Source organism: Caloenas nicobarica, chromosome 2 (genome assembly GCF_036013445.1).
Source record: "Caloenas nicobarica isolate bCalNic1 chromosome 2, bCalNic1.hap1, whole genome shotgun sequence".
Classification (NCBI taxonomy): Eukaryota; Metazoa; Chordata; class Aves; order Columbiformes; family Columbidae; genus Caloenas; species Caloenas nicobarica.
In genome coordinates, this window is record NC_088246.1 from 120,133,285 (window position 1) to 120,153,613 (window position 20,329).

The 20,329-nt window shown below is 37.9% G+C and overlaps 1 protein-coding gene across 1 annotated transcript in view; it reads left to right on the plus strand.

Annotated features, from left to right (window-relative positions):
• Positions 1–20,329, plus strand: part of ASXL3 (ASXL transcriptional regulator 3) — a 128,269-nt gene that overhangs the window by 12,804 nt on the left and 95,136 nt on the right. Inside the window, exons 2-3 of the mRNA XM_065628279.1 lie at positions 11,470–11,552; positions 12,300–12,302. Coding sequence (XP_065484351.1) covers positions 11,470–11,552; positions 12,300–12,302 — 86 coding nt within the window. The remainder of the gene's footprint in view (positions 1–11,469; positions 11,553–12,299; positions 12,303–20,329) is intronic.

Below are 20,329 nucleotides of genomic sequence, written 5' to 3' on the forward strand. Positions count from 1 at the left end.
TAAAAAAATTCTGTCTTCTCTGCTCTGTAAAAGACAGGGCTTTTGTCTTGGAAATGAAATACTATGTTTTGATTATGTTGCATTCTGTTTCTTTTTAGAACAAGATCTCAGCCAAGGAGTATTGCTGAAATTATAAGTAATCCCTTTGAAATAATCGAAAAGACCAATGAGTCTTCTGAAATATTCCCTCATCCATTTGGTAGTAAGATCTCCTATTGGAATTTTGAAAATTGGTTTCAAATTATCTTGCCCAGGTTATTTCTAGAGCAGCAAAAACTATATATCTCCCAACATTCCCATGTCCAAAAGTCTGTCTGATGTGATGATTGAATATAAGACTATGGTAGTTTCCTGGTTATGATTTTGGACACCTTGGTTTATTTTTGTTTTAACCTCAGAGGATATAGCATGTAAATTTCCTAAGTATAATTTTATGTCTTTGAATGAGATTGTCTGGCATGGTTAAAGGAAGATTGCATTTCTGGATTTAGACTATAAGGCTAATTTCATTACTAGTTATCCTTGTTTCAGAGGTACAGTATGAGTTCGGTAGTTACATTGGAAGCCCAAGTCGATGCAGTATAATTTTTCCATAAAACAGTTTTCATTTTTGTGTTCACTTATTACTAGCTATTTTTGGAGGGAAATGGAAGATGTAGCTAAAACATGTATTACTATCAACTCCTAAAACATTACATGTAAAATGATGTTTCTAAACTCCATGTACATTGAATTTATTCGCCAGTAGCATTTCCTAGGAGCTGACAATTTTTGCTGCTACACTTGCTGAGAAGACGTGACTTTGGGAAAACTCTGATCCTCATGTGTATTTATGTTGGTACTCACAGAAAAAGAATAAAAACCATGACTGCCGTGTTTTGCTCTATCCTGGTTTGCTTTTCTTGGGTTACAGTTACTGTCCTGATGAGTAACCGTTGAATCTGTTCAGTGTATGAAATCTGTTCAGTGTATAGTGAGGGGTCTTAGGACAAGAAATACGCTGTGATATTAAAGACCCTTCAAAATAGAAGATTGTCTCAAACAGGAAGCCTAGCTTTATGAGAAGTCTCTGTATTCATATGCTCTTATAAATTCCTCTGTGATTCCTTTCTGTTGCCCAATTACTTCATTGCGATTCTGGAGTTCTGTGATGGTAGTTGCATGATGTGCATGGCTGATGGTCATTTCTCACTGTAACCTGGTCAGTGCTTGTTCAGCTTGACTTGGAGCAGTCTTGTACCTCGGAATAATGCCTTCAAGCATGGTCAGGAGTTTGGAGCCTCCACAGCAATTGCAGATTATCCTGAACATTTGGGGGTTTTTCCTGCAAGGGAGAAAATAGGTTCTGCATTTTGGTTTGAGATCTGATTACAAACTGTTAGTTTAACGTTCAGCATTTTGTGTCCTTACGATCCCCAGTTTGGAAGTCACAGTTCATCTTTCTTCTTTATAGGCTGGAGGTCCTATTGAATTTGTTTACCTGTGCCAAGTGATTGCACCTATTGGTTTAAATCTCCAGGGAAAATCACCATCCAGTTGGTAGACAGTTGTACTGATGAGGACCCATTGATTTTTCTCTCCTATCCACTTACCATCAATAAGAAATGTCCTTAGCTTTCATGATACTTCTTCCCTGCCATACTGTTGCCCTGTTACCTGGTTCGTCTCAGTTTCTGATCACATTATATGTGGATGTGATTAACAGCCTGATAAAAATGTTTAAGTCAATACTTGAGAAGCCTAGATAAAGATAATGCTTTGTGGTGAGAGTTTTTTAATAATGTGTTCTATTTGATGTAAACCGATGGTAAAGAATTGCTGTTTTTAACAGAAAAAAACTTTTATATTGAGGATTAAAGTTTGTCTAGCTTGACATGATTTAGCAGTGTCCAGAAAAGGAGAATTTAAGAAAGTAAAATTCATACTCCATTTTTGGGGAAAAATAATTTTAACAGAACTTTGCTTGCCATGTTTTTTTTCACCACAGTATTATCTGAAGTATTTTCTTTCATAAGGAGGAGTGGGGACCATGTAAACAAAATATTCTGTGCATTTCTCCAAAGTGATAGGATTTTGAAAGATTATTAACTTAAATTTAGCATGGTCAGATTATTTTACAAGGTCCCTGGGAAGAAGCGAGTGTGTAGCTTTTCTCAAAACTTGAGGAAAGCTGCTCCTTCTATCCCAAGTTTTGTTTATGTATTCATGTATGAATACAAACACAGATACAGAGCCATTATATGTTCTTTCTAATCTGCCTGTATTGTGACAAATATTTATTAGTAATAGTTATTAAATAGTGTATTTTTCAAACCTTTCAACAGATGCCACCAAATACCACTATAAACCACCGGTATGGACTTCAGTTCTGTAATAAATGGTATATTTAACATGGCAAGTGTGGGTGGACTTAGGTGATGAGATACAGGAAAGGCCTGTGTGGAAAAACTAATAAGAATGACTGAACTAATAAATGACACAAAATGGATATGAGTTAGTGAACCGCAAAACTTTCTACTATTTTTGAAAATCTTAGATGAGTAATTGTCAACTGTGCCATCTGTAAGTAATGTGGGCTTCCAAACTTGTGGCAATTAAAACTGCCTAGCATCCCACTCCAGCCCTGATTTTATTCTGTGTACAAGTCAGTACTGAAAACTAATCTCTTATGACATTAATCGTCTCATGAGGAGAGACGGAATAAATCACAGTAGCCCGTCCTCTTTTCACTCATGAAGATAAATGCTGTAACACGATGGCTGATCTTTGTTATGACACTAACCATTATATATTTAACAGAGATAGCAAAATCCCACTGACAGCTAACAAAAGAATTCTCTCTTTGCACATTCTATGAGAAGGCTGTATTTCTTTAGTTCAAAACCATGACTTATCATATCTGCTCTCAGAGCAATTTAAGCAGTAGATCTGGATTGTGCCAGTGAACTTTCTTCTGTACACAATGATGTCATGATTCAGACTAATGAAAACTGATGTGAAATAATTGTGCAAGGTTTGGAAGGAAGAAACTGCATAACACCCAAAGACTCTTAAGACTCTTTTGTGTTATCTGTTCTGACAAGAAAGAATAACTCTCCTACTTAAAACAACAAACAAGCAAACAACACTACTCCCCCTGTCAAAAACAAAAACAAGCAAAACAAAAACCCGCAAAACAAAAACCTTCAAAACCAAACAAAACCAAGCCAAAACTAAAACCAACCACCAAACCAAACCCAAACTCAAAGATTTCATCATTTTTAATTTTGTGGAGATTTCTGTTTTCCATTTTGCCTCCAGTGCTTGAACAGGTGGGCTCTAGGAACTGGAAGTGGCTTTTTGTTGTGCCTAAGATTGCACAGGACTTTTAATTTTTCGAGCTTTATCACTTACTGTACACCCCTCGGGAACTTCTTTCCAGGTTTTCCATCCACTAGACACATTCTGGTCTTTCTGGGATAAAATTACTAAGAAATATTCTGTCATTTTCTGCATCTCAGCTTTCTTATTAATTTGAAGGGAGTTGATGCTGTGTATCACCCTCTGAGTGAGGAATAAACAACTGAGTTGTGAAGTTTATGGACTTCCCTTGTGAGGTTAGGAGGATCAATGTAACTTATACTGGCTTTTCATCCAGCCATCAAAATGTGCTGTAAATTTCATGAGGTAGTTTCCTACCATCCATCTGAGAGAACTAAAATGGGAAGTATAATTTTTACAGTTTTATTTTTATGTTTGCTGTCGTTAACCATATTTTAGTAACATAGATAGATGTGCTTTTTGGTTGGTTAAATATGTTCATGGTACATCAATGGAGTCAATGTCAGCTGCAGCATGAAACTTATCTGATCCTTTTAGTTGATGATTTTTACATGGATGAAATACTTACAATGGCCAAAACTAATATGTAACAATATTGAGGTAGCATGTATAGTTTAAAATATTTTATTTGTGTTCTGCTATCCTTTCCCCACACACACCTTTTGTTTGTTTGTTTGTTTTGTTTTTGCCTTTTTCTTTTGCCCTCTGGAAATCTTAGGTTTATATCTATAGGACACTGTCTAACAAGATAAGCTCTGATAGTAAAGCAATGGCAAGAAAACTGGCATAACTGTCACCTCCTGTTAAATCTGGCACATTTAGAGAGTAGCCAGTAGGAATTTTATTTCTCACATTATAAGTAACCCTTACACATTACATTTGCCTGAGGAAATTAAGTGATGAAGGCTTTTAACACAAACACATACACAAACACATACCCATTCTCTCTGTTGATTTTTTTCTGAGAAGTTTTACTCTTTTTTTTTTTTTTTTTTTTTTGTTATGCTGAAACATAAATTATACAGCAAACCTTCCAGTGTCTTAGAAAAAAAAAATCTGTATCAGCTTTCAATAGAGAAAACAGCATATATGGTTGGGGTTTGGTGTTTCTTAGTATTTTTTTTTCTTGTTCCCTTAGCAGTGACATATGTATTCACACTGGTGGTAGTTCTTTCCTCTGTTATCTGTAATACAAAGGCAGCTCACAGAACACTCATATCCATTCTGCTCCATTAGTTCTAGTCGCCTAAGCATGGCCTCTCTTTGTTTTCTACGGGGGTAGGTGCCAAAGGGGAATTTTTATCCCTGCTGGAATTAAAGGCATTTCAGGATCATGGCCTGTGTGATCCCTGAATGACTGTGGATTTCAGTAATGTGTTTGGGTGGCAGAGCTGTGTTTTGCTCCTGGCTCCTTCTCTGGAATAATGATTCGTAGTTGTAAACAGCTTTGACCCATGTTTTTCAGCCAGTTGCACTAATACAGAAATTGAAACTTCTGCTCTAAATAAGCAGAGAATGTGGTCTATAAGCCACAGGAGGTTCACAATACAATTTGTCCTGTCAGCACCTAAGAGCTATGGCGTGCTGCTAGCTACCTATTCAGTATTGACTACCTAGGCAGCACTTGTGAACCTGAGCATGGGTTTGGGGGAACCCATGTCCATGAACTGCATCTGTATGGATGTGCTGATATTTCAGGAGGTAGAGGATGCAGGAGTGTACTGTAGTAAGGACAGGGGAAGAAATGTATTTCAGTAGGGATGGGGAAAGGTGGGAGATAAGGAAGTTAGACGTGTTGCAATACCTCAAAAGATAAGAGTATCACTTTGAGAGTAGAGAAAGGCTGGGCAGAGTGAGAGGCAATGGGGTATTGTGATAGAAAGCAAGAGAGGTATGGCTTGCATGGCTAACCAGAAGTCTGAAGGCTGGACTGCACTGTCAGAATTGAGGAGTCATCCTGAGAATCTGGATACTCCATTGCTTGAACTGGAGTAATCACTAGTACTCCTGCTGCTAATAATGGAACCCATACCAGGGTAGCAAGTTTGACATCCTGCTTACTGGGGTGTGTATCTTTGATCCTGATCTTACAGAAATCTGATAGGATTCTGTGTGCTCACCGGGTTCATCCTGTTACCGTCACCAAGGTGTTTATGGATCTCTGCTGACAGAGCCTATAAATGAAAGTTCCTGGTTGCTCCGACAGGCTGATTGCATTAATAAGGAGAGAAATACGAACCTTTCCTTTTGTTCCAGTATGTCAGACCAGATCAATAAGTTATTATAAGTCAATTGTTTAGGGTTGAAAACTTAACGTTTTCTGGTGTGATGTATGAGGCCACTAGCAATGGCAAGATGTCGTTGCTGCTAGAGCTTGTGCCTTTTAAAAGAATAACACAATTGTGTATTTAATTTTAACTGAACTGTAATCAAATTTCTTTTGAATTCAAAATGTCAAGTGTACAGTTTATCTGGAATTTCCAAAGCACTGTTGCTGCCTTTCTATCAGTTTAAAATATGACATTATAAATACATTTAAAAAAGAACAATAGGAGGGTCCAGAAATTTCAGAACAAGCCTCAAACCAGCCAGTCAAACTAAGGGAATGAACAAAAAAAACCCCATTCACCTTCTTTCTGTTTTATTTCATTCAATATTTGATAACTGATAATACCTTACATGTCTGGCAGGTTAGCAAAGCTAGGTGGTTTCAGACTGACTTGCAAACAAATTCTATAGTAGAAATTCTCTTGCAGGAAACATTCTCCCAGTTGTTCCCTGTAGTTCATGCTAAAGGAACTGTAAAGTGCTTTTGACTGGAAGAGGCCAGGGGAAAAAATGTTTTTTGAGTGTACTTTAAACCATTTGAGCTCTACAGGTCAGTAGACCTGCACCTAAAAAAGCTGCATGCTTGCTAGTCCACACTTAACTAATGTTAAAACTCGTATTTATGTATTTCAGCAGGTTTAGGTGTTTTTATGTGTTGCTTTCTTGTTCCTGTTATGTCTTTGTTCCTTTTGTTGCTTGATTTTACTTTTCTTTCTTATGTGCAGTGATGCATGGATTACAGAGACAAATTCTTAATATGGAGCATACTGTGAAAGACATGTCTTATGAAATGCGTCGTCTTCTACTCAGATTTTAAAACTTCTGTCTTTGAGCAGTTGCAGTTACAATAAGGAAGTCCTACCAGGAGAATTATTACTCCAATTTCAGCTCCTTTTAATATTTTAGTACTAGGAAATGACTCTTTACCTTTCTGTTAATTACCATCAGCAAGAGCTCAATGAATATCTATTTGAGAACTTCTGTTAAAATAGGTTATAGGGCATCTTCCCTTCTTATTTTCATCCCTCTTTTTCCTATATCACGTACCCTCCCTCCTCTCGATCTTGCTGTTTCCTCCTCTTCATACGTCTCTACAACTTCCTTTCTTCCCCCACTCTCTACCCTACCCTGCCCTCCTCTCCAAACCATTTACTCATCTTTCTTCACACAAAGGGCTTTGAACTTTTACTGGGTTGCTGATAATTCCCCGATGACCACAGCCGTTAATCAAAAATGAATACAAAAGATTCGAGTGGGGCATTTCCCACAATAGAAGTCAGTCCTTCTGTTAACCTCACACAAGCAGCTGGAAAAGACAATGCTGGATTTTTTCCAGCACGCCGTTCTTGTACCCTGTTTGAGATTCCATCTTTCAATTCATTGATTTGGTAATGGGTAGCTAGAAAATATAATATATTTTCTGCTTAGGAGAAGGAAAGTTATTTTTCTGTTCTTTTATTCATCCTGCTGTCTTTGGGCAGTAAAGATTGTCTATTGTGCAGTTCAGCCTGACTTGTATTTTAGCTGTTGAGTGGGAGCACTGGCAATAACTGTGCTGTTCCTCTTTCTCCTCCTGAATTATTTAAATAATGTTCTAAAGAGAATTCCTTCAGTTTGTGAGTAGTGGCTCTGCCTGTAGTTTGACCAAGCAGACATTATAAAATCCTGATTTTTGTCAGCTGCCTGACCTTCCGATTCCCACAGGTACCTTCCAGAAACGCAAGAGGCTCTGGCTGGTTCCCTCTAACTGTGCTCTGTCAGCCCACCAGCCTGATCTGCCTGCTGCTTTTGGACCACAGCACATTATCACACCACTCTTGGTTCTTGTTTAGAAGAATCATTTTCTGTCAGCGTAATAACTGCAGGAGTAGTGGCTGCTTCTCTGGCAAAGCTTCCCACTTTCTGCAGGAATGTTGATGGGTGGCAAGAAGGCCAACTTGCTCGGTTGCCTTTCTCCATGCTATCCCTCTGCTTGTGTTCCCTCTAGTGGCTGAAATGCAAACAATTGAGCAGGTCTCATTCAGGTAGTCACAAGCAGCTGTGTATGTAGATTAAACTAATCATTCCATCAATTATATAGAGGTTCTCTTCTGATTTTCTAGGTGAGCAGAGCATTCAGGATTTCTCTTATGCAAAGCTGACAGTCTTGACTCTGCAGAGCTTTCTTGTCAACGGTTCACTGGAAAGTGTTTTTTCCCCAGTGTGGCAACTGATTTTTTTGAGCAGTTGTTGATGCACAGATGATGATAGATGCCATGGTGAGAAAAGAAATTTGGATTTCTTCTTGCCCCATATAACAGACATGACTTGTCCAATGAAACTGGGAGTGTATGTGCTTGTGGCATCTGTGTCATTATTTAATATCTCAGAAATTGTGGGTTGATACATGCAGGTGATACAAACAACAATTTGTCAGGCTGCTACCATTTGCTGGGAGGTTTGATTTCCACTGTGCTTGGTAGGATCTCTTGGTCTTCTCTTTGAGCCATTAACCAGCATTTGAATGAACACCAAGAATGTGTTCGGTGCAATGACTACTTCTGTTCTCTTCCAGATTGTCCTGATGGGTATCAAGGTATTTGTCCCAGTTACTTAGTGGCTGGCTCTTTTTAAGGCTGTGGTTGAATGGCAGGAATAAATAGAGCATATTTGATCCTCTGTGATAGAGGTTGCAGTCAGTGCAAACCATTCTTCTGCCCTTGTCCTTCTTAACAAAATACATCGAAACAATCATACTCTTCATGACAGTACTTTGGCATGTTTTAATTTCAGCCTTATTAATCACTGGCCACATACGATACAAGTGTTGGTGGATGGAGTGGGAGGAAGGAGAAAGATATTTTAAACAGATAAAGGCTTCCTCCTCTGATGTGTGTTACTTTTTATGACCAAGAAGTTTATGACTTAACTGTGCTACTGCATTTTAGTATCCAGTTTGCCTTAAGGCACAGTTAGGAATTAGTTTTAATTTCTAGTATTATTTTTTTAAGTCTTAGAAATGCAAACAAGATTGTGGGCTTTTAGCAGTGTTAACGGCAAGATACAGAGGCAAGAGACACTAGTGCAATTATCAGTTCAGTATATTCATTATCTCACAGACTCTTAAATAATATTCTGATGCTCTTTTCCATAACGGGGAAGAAATTGAGACTATCATTAAAATGTTTTTACAAGTAATTCTTTTTATTTTCTTACTGTGATAAGTGGTTAGGTTAAAACTGAGGAAGGGGGACACAAGGAACAACAGCGTGTTGGGAGGGGCAGAAATAAACATCTTTATTGAGGTTCTCTGCTAAATTAATCTTTGTTCTGATAAAGAAAACTTAATCAGGTACACAATAACAGGATTTTTAACTTAAGCAGCATTTGAATTGGAGAATTAATGCTTTTCAGTTAGGGTATGAACAGTTCTTTAACACAGGCTTCAAAGGGTTTAAAGGGTTAGATGAACAGAATTAAATTCATAGGGTATATGAACTGCAGCCCACGCTGCATGTCCAGTGTAAAACGAGTACACACAATGGGCAATTGTTTGCTCCAGCACTTTCAGCCTGTCTAACATACTCTGCATTTCAGATGGTCATTATACCCTGAATGTGTTCACTTCATACTGTGGTATTTGAAATCTGCCTTGTGGGTTTGATTAAACTTTCTGTAGTGGAGTTATGCATCCTGCTTGTTGGTTTCATTGTTGTTTGGTGAAGATGATCTCCCGTATCCTTATGTCTGGCCATTGTTTCCACAACCAGTTCAGTGCAGCTTCCTCAGCACAAACTGCTCTCCCTTCTCCCATTGTCCAGAACAGGGTGACTTCCGATGTTTGCGTAGCTTTATTGTTTCCTTCCCATTATTGTCAAACTCACGTGGTAATATTTGGCATTTTTACTGACTTTATAGAGTAGGATGTGATGTCATAGAGAAGGGGACAGGGCTACCCAAATTTTCTCAATTGCAGGGAGGAGCTGCCCAGGTGTGCTGAGGGGCCTGTACTCAGGAAGAGAAACAGGGAATCCTCCACAGTGAGTAACCCCACTTTCAAGTGCACACAGTTTCCTTCATAGCCGTGTCCAGTACAGTGTAGTTTCCTCTTCTGTCCTTTCCAGTTTGCCCTCTGGAATGTTCCTAGTTCCAATCTCTCTCTTTTTTTCTTTCTCCTTTATTTTGGTGTATTCTCATTTTACCTTTGTCTTCTTTCCGAAGGTTAAAGTTTCCATTTTTGTCTCTTCACACCGTTAATCTTTTCTCATACTAGTCTCAGTCTCTATACACATTGTCATTTTTCCAGTGCGTCTTTGTGGTTCTGTCACTAATACATCATTTAATTTCTCTTCCCTTGCTGTGCAATGGCCCTTTTCCCAGACCCGTGCAGTTTCTTCCATCCTTACTCATTGCTGTACTCTTTCCTACTCACTCTTCTTTCTCCTTTCAAATCACATTTTGGTTTTCCTTTCCTGATGAGTCCCTTCTGAATCTCGCCTATTTACGTACATGAGATAAGCTCAGTTCAGCTCCCAGACCTTTCTAGCGCAGCCTTCACTTCTGCATTTTCCTGTGTGGAACTGAAAGATAAAGGGTAGAAAGCTCACCTGTAATAACGAACCAAAGGATTCGGTAAACTGTGTTTTGGCTGCGAAAGGGAAGAACAGGCAGCAAATCAGAACTGTAAAGTGGCAGGAGACGGCTGAGCTGTTCAAGTTGTAGTGAGGCTTTGGCTTTAGGTGAGCTGCTTGAATTACAGCCCTGGCTAGCACCCTTCACAGTTTGATGACTTGCATGATACGACGTGGTGGTGTCTCTAGTTCCTAGTGGGCAGATATCCAAACAGTAGTAGGTACTTTCACAATTGCCATCATTTGGTAACTACTAGAGAAACGCTCAGGACTGGATGAATTTGGAGACCAAACTGATTTCTTATTTAGAAACGTAAGTTCTGGCTGAGATACGTTAGCAAGATGAGCTGGGAAGCTTGATTGCCGTGGCCTGTCATGCACCTTTTACTGCTGATTGAAAGGTTTTATTTTCCAGGCTTGTCAGTCTGGCACTTTACATGAGCAAAAGAGTGGCTGTTTGTTTAGCAGCTTAAAACTGATGGGGACAAAAAGGAAGTGGAAAACCAGAAAAATCTGTACAAGATGGTTGTACGAGGAAAGAGGAGTGGCTTACTTTGGGCTAAATTGGAAAAGGCAAAGGAGTGGAAAACTGAGCTGAACTGGAAAAAAAAAAGTACTGCACCCTGTCATGTAGCATCTTGTGTGCTGTGACTGTTCTGACTACTTCATTTTTCATTGTTTTTAGAAACAAATCGAATTTTAAAATTGAAACCTATCTGTGTCAATTCTCACAGTAGTTCCTGCTCTACAAACAGAAGGTTTTAGCCAGTTTTGTTCCTGAGGTCGTGACAAAACCTAAGTGTAGAATATTCAAATGACCTCAAATAGTTCTAAAGTAACAAAAATCAAAAAAGAAGGCTAGCTTTCTCTTTTTTTTTTTTTTCCCTTCCTTTTTTCTTCCCTCCTGCCTGAAAGGAACTCCATTCCTGTGTCATAAAATTAGGTGCCTGTTTCAAGTCTTTTATTTGGAACCTGGTAAGAATTTTTCCCAGGCAGATGTAGCAGATGATGCACAAAAGCAGCAAGTAAATCTTATTCTTGCTGCATTTTCCTGGATTGTACGTAGCCTTCCAACAGACAGAGTCCAGTCGCAACACTACTGTTCCCTGCCCTTCACAAATGACTAGATAAAAACTGCATGATTGCATAACCTTTCAGATTCACAGGACAGCTGTGTCTTATCACTTACACATTTATTATTTCTTTTCAGGCATTGGAAAAGTACCCCAACTCACCAATGACTGCAAAACAAATACTGGAAGTCATTCAGAAAGAAGGGTTAAAAGAAACAAGGTCAGTGTTTATATGTTCTGTATTTTTGCTGTCTCTTTGAAAACGATCTAGGAATGGTATATAATCTTTACAAAACATAAAGTGCTGGATAAGAGCTGAATTGATATCCAGTGCCAAAGTGGGAAATACAGCTGATGGGTTTTGTTCATTTGTTAGTTCAAGGCTTTTAAAATGGTTATTGACTGGCTTAACTTTGTACCTTCCAAAAGGAGTATGTGGGCTAGCTCTAGTCCAATGGCCTGCCTTTAGAATTCTAGACAGTGTGATCTGCTCAGAGAGCTACATCTCATTTTTGCTTAAAGTTTGGATCTGTACAACTGGGTTGCTTCTGCCACCGTGTGCCCAGAGCAGATGTGAGGTGGAGTAAGACACACTCCTTCTCTCAGTTGGGTTTGTGGTCTGACACTTAAATCACTGTTATGACATATTGGTGTTGCCTGTGGTAATGGGTTGTGCTGATAAAGAATTGGGACTGGAAGGAGACGGGTGTTTGAACACTGGCAGCTAGTCTGTGTGACTACAGTGGCTGGATACTGAGTTACTTAATAACAGTGTGTTTTGGATGCAGATTTCAACTATAATCATTAAGCTGCTAGGGGTCAGGTGGGTTATCCAGAGCCTATGGAAATCAACAGCTGTCTTCCGTTGGCTCCTGGTTCGGATGAGTGTGAAGCTTCTTGTTTCTCAAAGGTGAATACTGAATATTTGATAGGTCTTCTAGTGATCTGCAGATGGAAACTTGGGCAGGAAGTAAAATAAGTTAAGGAAAAACTGGTTGGTTGCTGGGGATCTCCTACAAGATAGTTTCCTCTTCTCCAAATGTTACAGTAAAAATTTTCTATTCTAATAAATTGTTTTAATACTTGTTGCTGTCTCAAAGCAAAGGGAGACATCTACTTATATTTTGATTATATTATTTTAGTGTGGAACCCGAAATCTAGGAAAAGATAGCTTCAGAGCCTGTGTGGGCAAGTAACACATTGTATCTGTTACTTTGGAGTTTACTCTGGTGAACCAGAAATAACTATAGGACATATTTTTACTGAATTCACTGTAGTTCCTAAGAAACAGAACATTCTGTGTGATCGTTTGCATTCCTTAACCATGCACTGCTTTGTTGGTAGCCTCATAAAATGCTTATAATAGCTGTATTTTGGTAAAATGGCAAAAGAGATGGTATGCAAGACGAAGTTGAATTTGCTACCTTTTATGAATATAAAATGATTTAGTTCCTGTCAAGAAATTGTTTCAAGTATATTTGGCAATGATGCCAAGGAAATAAGGACTTGAACACTTTTGAAAATGAGTGTCCAAACATGTATGCAGCAAGGATTTGCATTAAAAAAAAGACAAAAAAGCAAGAAAACCCAACTTTGAAAATCTGTTTTTATTAAGATACTGTTTCTCACAGCAGTAAATAGATGGCTTTCTTCTTCTTATGTCTCGTGATACGAGACAACTGCGTGGGAGAGGCTCACATGCCTGATAATAGCATTTCTTTGTAATTTTTAAAAAATCCGTGTTTCCGTGAACAGTGCATAAATCAAATTTTGTGTGGAAAACATATGGGAGAGAGCGAAGGCAGCATTTTAATGATTTAAATATAGAAAAAGTGGAAGACTTTTTTAATTGCTGCAAAATGAATAGTAAGAGAAACATTCCTTTAAGGATGTTCAAAGCTAGATCTTTCTTCTCTTACTAAGAAACTGAGAATTGTGAAGAAATAGGAAGGAGAATCAGATTCATTCTGATTTTTATTCATGGCGTGGTATGTGTAAGTATGTGTAGTAGATTGCAGGATGCCACATAGGGTCATGAGTATCTAGATAACTGAGAAGGATAAAGTTCAATGTTTTTTACTCCTTACTTGAAACGTTGTACTATGTTATAGGCTAGGTCATCCTAAACTGATTAGCCTAAAAATTCTAAATTCTGCAATTGTAAAAACAAAAAATGGTGATTCTGTATTGATATTTTTAAAGCATTTAGATTCTCCTTTAACTTCAGATTTAATGTAAAAGTTGTGTTTCTGCTGTACTTTGGTATTGATGAGGCACAAACCTGCAGAGTTGTCTGAGTGCCTAACTGTTCATAGGAGCTGATGAAGTATTTGACCTCATATACTTATTTGTTGATTGGGCCTCAGTGCGTAAGTAATGTTTTGTTTTCATAGTCCTAGAATTTAAAGTCTCCCATTTCCTTCATCCAGCTCTGCAATTTCTTTCAGTACCTTTCGGCCAGTATGGTACCTTTGACCGGTATGGTACTAAATGTGATCTTTCCTGGTCTTTATGCTGCAGCCAACTAGGTTGAGCAAGGGTTGTAAATTTATGATGTGCAGTCACCTGGTCATAAGCAGTAGAATGGCACTAACATATTTTATTCTGTACTGATTTGTGTATTATTCAAGTCTGAACTTGTACCAGCAATATGTTACTACTTTAATATACTTATCCCTTTATACTGATTAACATTGTCGATAGAACCTTGGCAATCCTAAATGAAATTCTTAAAAAATTCTCCTCTCTACTATTCCATTTATGGATGAATGAGATTAATTGGCTTAGTCATTTTTCAAATATATTGCAGCATTAATTAATCTAAAGCTTTTTGCTGTGGTAGTAAATCTGAATGAATAACACATGATTTTCAGCAATCTCCTTGTCATTATATGTTATCTTTAAAAAGACGCTGTAAGACTATTCAGCCTCTTCTTTGTTTGCAATAAAGACATCAAGATGCACATGTATTTTTTTTTATTACTCAAATAATTAAGTACAATAGGAGGAAAATTCTAAAGTTACAAATCAGATATATGTTAGAAATTAAAATAAAATCGTACATGTTTTGTGAGAGGTTATACACCTAGCTGGTTTCCTATATCTTGGTGGGATGTACAGCTCAATTTTGTTTTTCAAGTATCTTTCCTGTTATGATGGTTGTAAAATGGTCAGCAGGCAGGGAGTTCTTCTGCTACCTACAAGGAGTAAAAACTTTCAAGGCAAACTTTTCTGGGGTGTAGAAAATATATGGTTTTCTTCCAGGGGGCAGAGAGGAAGGACGGAAAGTACTTATGCCTGTGCTGGTAGTCAACAGTGTCAGGTCAACAGTCCTGGATGCTGAAATCTCTTTACAAAGAAGACAGACAGCAGCTCACTCCAGTGCACAGTGCTCTGCATTGTCCTTCCTAGCACTGTCCTGTTCTTTTGAAAAGAATTCCCTGTCCCACTGTAAATGTCTAGATTTGCAACCTGCTGGTTATGCATCCCAGAATGAGATTTTGCTGATTTTGCTGGTGTGACACAGATGACTAGTCAGAGTATGATCCACTCTGGCCTCAGTGCTGCTTTTCCACTGTGCTGCTGCCTCTCTAGTTGTTCTCAGCCTTGTATTTGTGCTGTTACTTTTTCCTGTTAAGGTCTAGAATTCCCCTTGGTGAATTGCATTCAGGTCTTCTGCAGGCTGTTTCTCAAATTTATTAAGATTGCTTTAATGTGTAGTTTTGTCTTTCAACGTGCATGCGGCCCTTCCAAGTTTAGTGTCATCTGCTCATTAGAACTTGTTTCCTTTTGCAGCATTATATTTCTCTTCTTTGCTTATGAAAGTCCCATGAGAAACAATGTCCAAAGACTCATTAAGTCAGGCTATATGATACTTACTGCTGCTTCTCTGGCTACGGGGTCTGCCACTATGTGATAAAGAATATTTTGATAGATTTGAAGAAACTTGTTCTTGACAGGCCTATGTGTTACTCATCTCAACTTCTTATCTGCTAAATACTTCTAAATAATTTTTATTCCCTGTTTTGCCAGAATAGAAATTCAGTTGCTGCATCTTTACCTCCTTGGCCCTGCCCTTTTCATTTTTTTAAAGCTAGTCACTTGATGTTTTCCAGTCTTTTGCAATCACTGCTGTCCTCTACAAATTCTCAGAAATGACTATGATAATTCTGAAGCTGGTCCAGTCGGCTCTGAATACCTTATGGTGAATTTCAACAGATTTAACTGTTTTGAGAACATCATTTTACCTAATAATAATCTAATACTTTTTTTCCATATTTGTTGCTGGTGTTGGTTTTAGTAAATGTGTAATCATAGACACCTTTCTAATTAGAGGTCAACAAAGAAAAGGCACTAGCGCTCCCATGCTTTTGGTGTAAGTGCTCGGTTCCACCCTTTCATTTCCTGATAGTGTTCAAGAAGAGACTGGACAAGGCCCTCAGACACATGGTGTGAACTGTGGGGTTGTCATATGCAGGGACAGGATTTGGACTCAATGATCCTTGTGAGTCCCTTCCAACTCAGGACATTCTATGATTCTATGATTTCATGGAAGAGCAAGGCAGTTTCCTATCTCTTGGTGTGCTAACAGAAATGTCTTTGTACTTGGCAGGTGGGTGAGTTTGCTGAAGTTTAATTTCCTGAAGCCCATTTTCTTCTTTTTGTGTTCTCCCTTATTTTCCTAAAAAAGAAGAATTATCCCTTCAGGAATGCTTAATGTTTTCAGCTGCTTCTTCCCCACTGGTTCAAGTGAAACCTAGTGCTGCCTTTCTTCCTAATGGCTTTTTACATCTTCTGTTCAAGGATTTTTGTTCTTAGCACAGTCCTAGAAACTTGCCAGATGCTTCTCTGTCCCTGTGTCTTTCTTTTCCCAAGAGATGCCTGCATGGCCATAATGGGGATATTTAAATAGGTCACATGTTTTAAAAATTTTTGCTTGTTCTCACAGAAAGAAACTTCTTCCTCTAATTTTCCTGGTTTCTTGCTATATTAAACTCTGTCCCTAGTACCATCATTGCTTTTGACCTCTTCTGTCATTACCTGCGAATCATCTGTAGGACCACCAGGAATAACCTTATCTGTTCCCTTTTGTTTGAGGCACTACACCTTCATGAAGGATAGAACCTGTTGAAGACTGCTTAAAATTATTAGGGAGATAAAAATAAGACAGAAGTCGGTATGAATTAGGTATTTGGATTAAGGAAGAGAAGATTGAATTTACACATAGTACGTCTTCCAATACATAAAATATAGGAAAAATGTAAGGGAATAAGTTACCCTGTATGTCCGATATGGACAGGACAAGAAATAAAGCTTTTAAGTTGTAGCAAAAAAAGATTCTGATTAGATAGTACAAAGATTATTTTTTTTTTCCTAACACATATAATTGATTTCTGCCATGAGCTGTGGGAGAGAGGTGAGAGATCTCTAGATCTCTCTAGAAACAATTTAGATATGTGTCTGTCAGGAATTATGTAGATTGGGTTGATCCTGCCTTGAACTAGGGGAATGAACTAGCATATCCCTTGATCTGTATTTTTCTATGAATTTTTTTTTAGGTCAGTTTGCAGTACTTGGGACATATATATTGTTTGAGCCCTAGGGGAGAAGATCCAGCCAGATTCTGATAAATGTTTTATGCTAATAACCCTACATTATGTCTTGGCTTTCTGTAGTTCCCTTTCTCCTTTTCCTGGTGAGGCTGGGAAATTGACTTGTCTGGATAAGATTAAAGCCAAAGATTCTTAGTATCAGTTAAAAGCCAATAAACTTTCAAAATGGGGCAAGCAATGTTTAATTGTTTGGAGTGCAACTTTAGCCCACATCTATGCTAGCTATTTAGTTTCCTCTTCCATTAAGCTGAGGCCTGTGAACCCTGGAATGGGTAATTTCATGGTATTCTGCTGTTCAGCTAGAGTAATTGACCCCTCTGTATTGTCAAGTAACTTTGATTATTCTGTTCAGGTAATTCACAAAAGAGATTTTTAAAAAATCCCTTCATTTCATTCTGTTTTTCATTTCCAGTAGGAATCTTAGATTTCTTTCTCTTAATGTTTCTTTCTTGATCTCCATTTAAACTATGAGAATCACACCATCAGTCCTAACTCCTCCTCCTTTTTTGCTCTGCATATTTTGTCTCTTGCTGTGCAAGATTAAGCTGTCTATTGATTTATTGTTGTGACACTAGTCTTTCAGAAGACTAAGAAGAGATGCTTGCCACTGGCACTGGCAATAGTGCTGTTCCGCACTCCACAGTGTTGATAATATCTCTCATTAATGAAATCATAATACATTAAGTCTTTTGGGCCTAGGAAAGCAGCAAAGTATGACCTGAAAAGTATCTGAAGATACTTCTACTAGATTTACACTCCCGTGCAGAAATATTAAACTAGTGGGTTAGCTATTGCAGAATTAAACCTACTTTGAACCGCTGAGCAGAGTCATCAATGGAATAAAACACATGATCTGTGCAGGGTCTGTCTTTAGCACTGAAGTGAGATGGTACTACTGAAAATATTACCGTCATTTCTGAATCCTTTAATCTTTTTGACAGTGTCTCTTTAAGCCTTTGCATACTTCATCCTTATAGCTATTGACTTAAAAATACGTGTTCTGAATGCTGCTGTTTCTGTAAATAGGCTAAATGAGCTGGCAACTGTCTTCTTTTGCTTATCGTTTTCAAGTTCCTTGCTTTATTGTGTATGCATGTAGGCAGACAAATTTTTACTTCCTTTCTCTGAAAAGTAATTCCAAGATGTCATTGTGATTCATAATTATTAACTAGTCAGTTTCTATCTTCCACTTAAAAAAAAAAAAAAAAAAGAAAAAAAGTGGCAAATGTCCTTCAATAACCAAAGCTATTAAAAAATTAACTGAAAGAACCACAGATTTTGTCTTAAGGCTCTGATTGTTAACAGAAGAGCACAGACAGTTAAGAGCCTTCTGTGGTTGCATATGTCTCATAGAATTTATTTGGGAGTCTCTTCAGCTGAAGGAGTGCATTATTTTGTCTTGAAGGTAGTTATTCCCTGCAACGGACTGGGAGGAAGCCTTGATGGGAAGAGAGAGAAAGCTATTCGCATTCTTTTGCCTGGCATTATTAGGTTGATTTTTATGCCTCTGCAGATGTGGCTTTTGGCTGTAGAGCAGTGAAAGAAACAAACTTTCAGTACAACCTGTCTTTCTGCATAAAGTCACTTCAGACCCCTCGTTGAAATGCTGTTCTTCCCAGTGTAACAACAAACCACCTAATTTCGTAGGCAGTTGTGATAGTGGCAAATTCACTAGCTGAAAATCTCAGGCTTGCTCCTCCTTGCTTGGGCATTCCTGGCATTTTTACACCACAGTGCAGTCTAAGCTGGTAAAAACTGTTGGGTTCCCTACATTGTTGCATTTCAGTGTTGGAACTGTAACTTGCATAATCACACCCATGTCAGTTCTGTGACAATGATTTCAGTTTTTGATAGTGATGTAGCCCTAAAACAACTATGTTATTAACTCCAGCCTAAAAGCAGAGTTGTTAACTCGTGATTCCATGTTGCTGCATGGTGATTACCCTACTGCTAGTTTAAAGCTAGCTTGCTTATGTCTGTACAATGGTAATACCATCTTTATACTGATTTGGAAAACTGGTTTTGGGTGCTGACAAAACAGATGTAAAATAATAAAACCTTAAATATTTTCCCTCAGCTAATTGCAAAGACAACAGTGTTTTTATTTATTAGCGATGGTGCTTTTTCCATTGTTCGTACCTATAAAAGATATATTTCAATATAAGATATTTAACTACTTTTTTTTTTAAATTTATTTTAAACGCATATAGAAACAAGTGCCACAGCTGTTACAGGGAGGCTAAAAATCATGTTTGCATCACAGGTGCAAATTCCTTTGTTAATTTTATTAAGGTGTGTATTTAATTTTGAAAATATTTCTGATTATATTTGGCACAATGTAAACAGTAAGAATCTTTAGAGTATGACACAATACTTTGGAGGATACTGTTCTTACTGTGAAGAATATTAATTGGGCATATGTAAAAGGAGAGTGGAGACAGAAGCAAAGTAATATTTTTAAAGCTAAATGCAGAGCTAAGAATATGGCCTGGTCCTCTGCTCCCTATATCCTGTCCATTAAATTGGTGTTGCTGGTGCGGGATCTCTACTAGTTCCTGTCTACATGCAATCCCTTGTCCCAAGAGTTTCTGCTACGTGAATCTTCTCTCTTTCTCAAACTGGGTCACCAATCCCATGGTCTCCAGCTACCCCAATCTGCTGTCAATCCTTTTTCCCTTCCCATGTGTAAGAACTAAAACTCCATTCATTTGACCATTCTATTTGCCTGCAATTTTCTTAAGTAATACAATGTGGACATCCTAGATTTCAGTATTTATTTCTCATTCTGGCTCAGGACCAACCAAGCTTTCTCCTTTAGTTTGGTGCCAGGACCAATTATGAAGGAAAAAAGAACCCAACACAGTTCCATAATTTTATCATGTCTGGTACCTTCAAGAGATTATTTATAACAGTTTAGAAAAGTTCATATGGCTTCCCTTTTGTACTGTGCCATTGATTTGTCATCATGTTGAAGACTATTCCTATATGTTTAGGTGAACTGAGATTTCAGAATAGTCTGTTCTCTTTTTAAAAAGATTATTATGTTACTGTTACTTTTCCATATACATTTTTGCTCATATAGTGTTCATTACTTCAGTTTTCCATTTGGTACATGAATTCTTTGTGTCCAGGTGCTAAAACATATATTGTAATCATCTTCCCACCTTTCATGGAAGTAATAGGAAATATAATATAATGGTGGTTTTTTTTTTTTTTTTTTTTTAAGTTCTGCCACAAAGTTGTTTAAGTCTTTTAGCAGCTCTGCGAAACATGTCTGCTAAGATTGGTAAAACAGTAATCTAGTCTGTGTGACACACTTCCTTGGTACTATTAAAATATTTTTATTTTACTTCTGCAGTTGCTTAGGTGTCTGCTCCTCCCACCA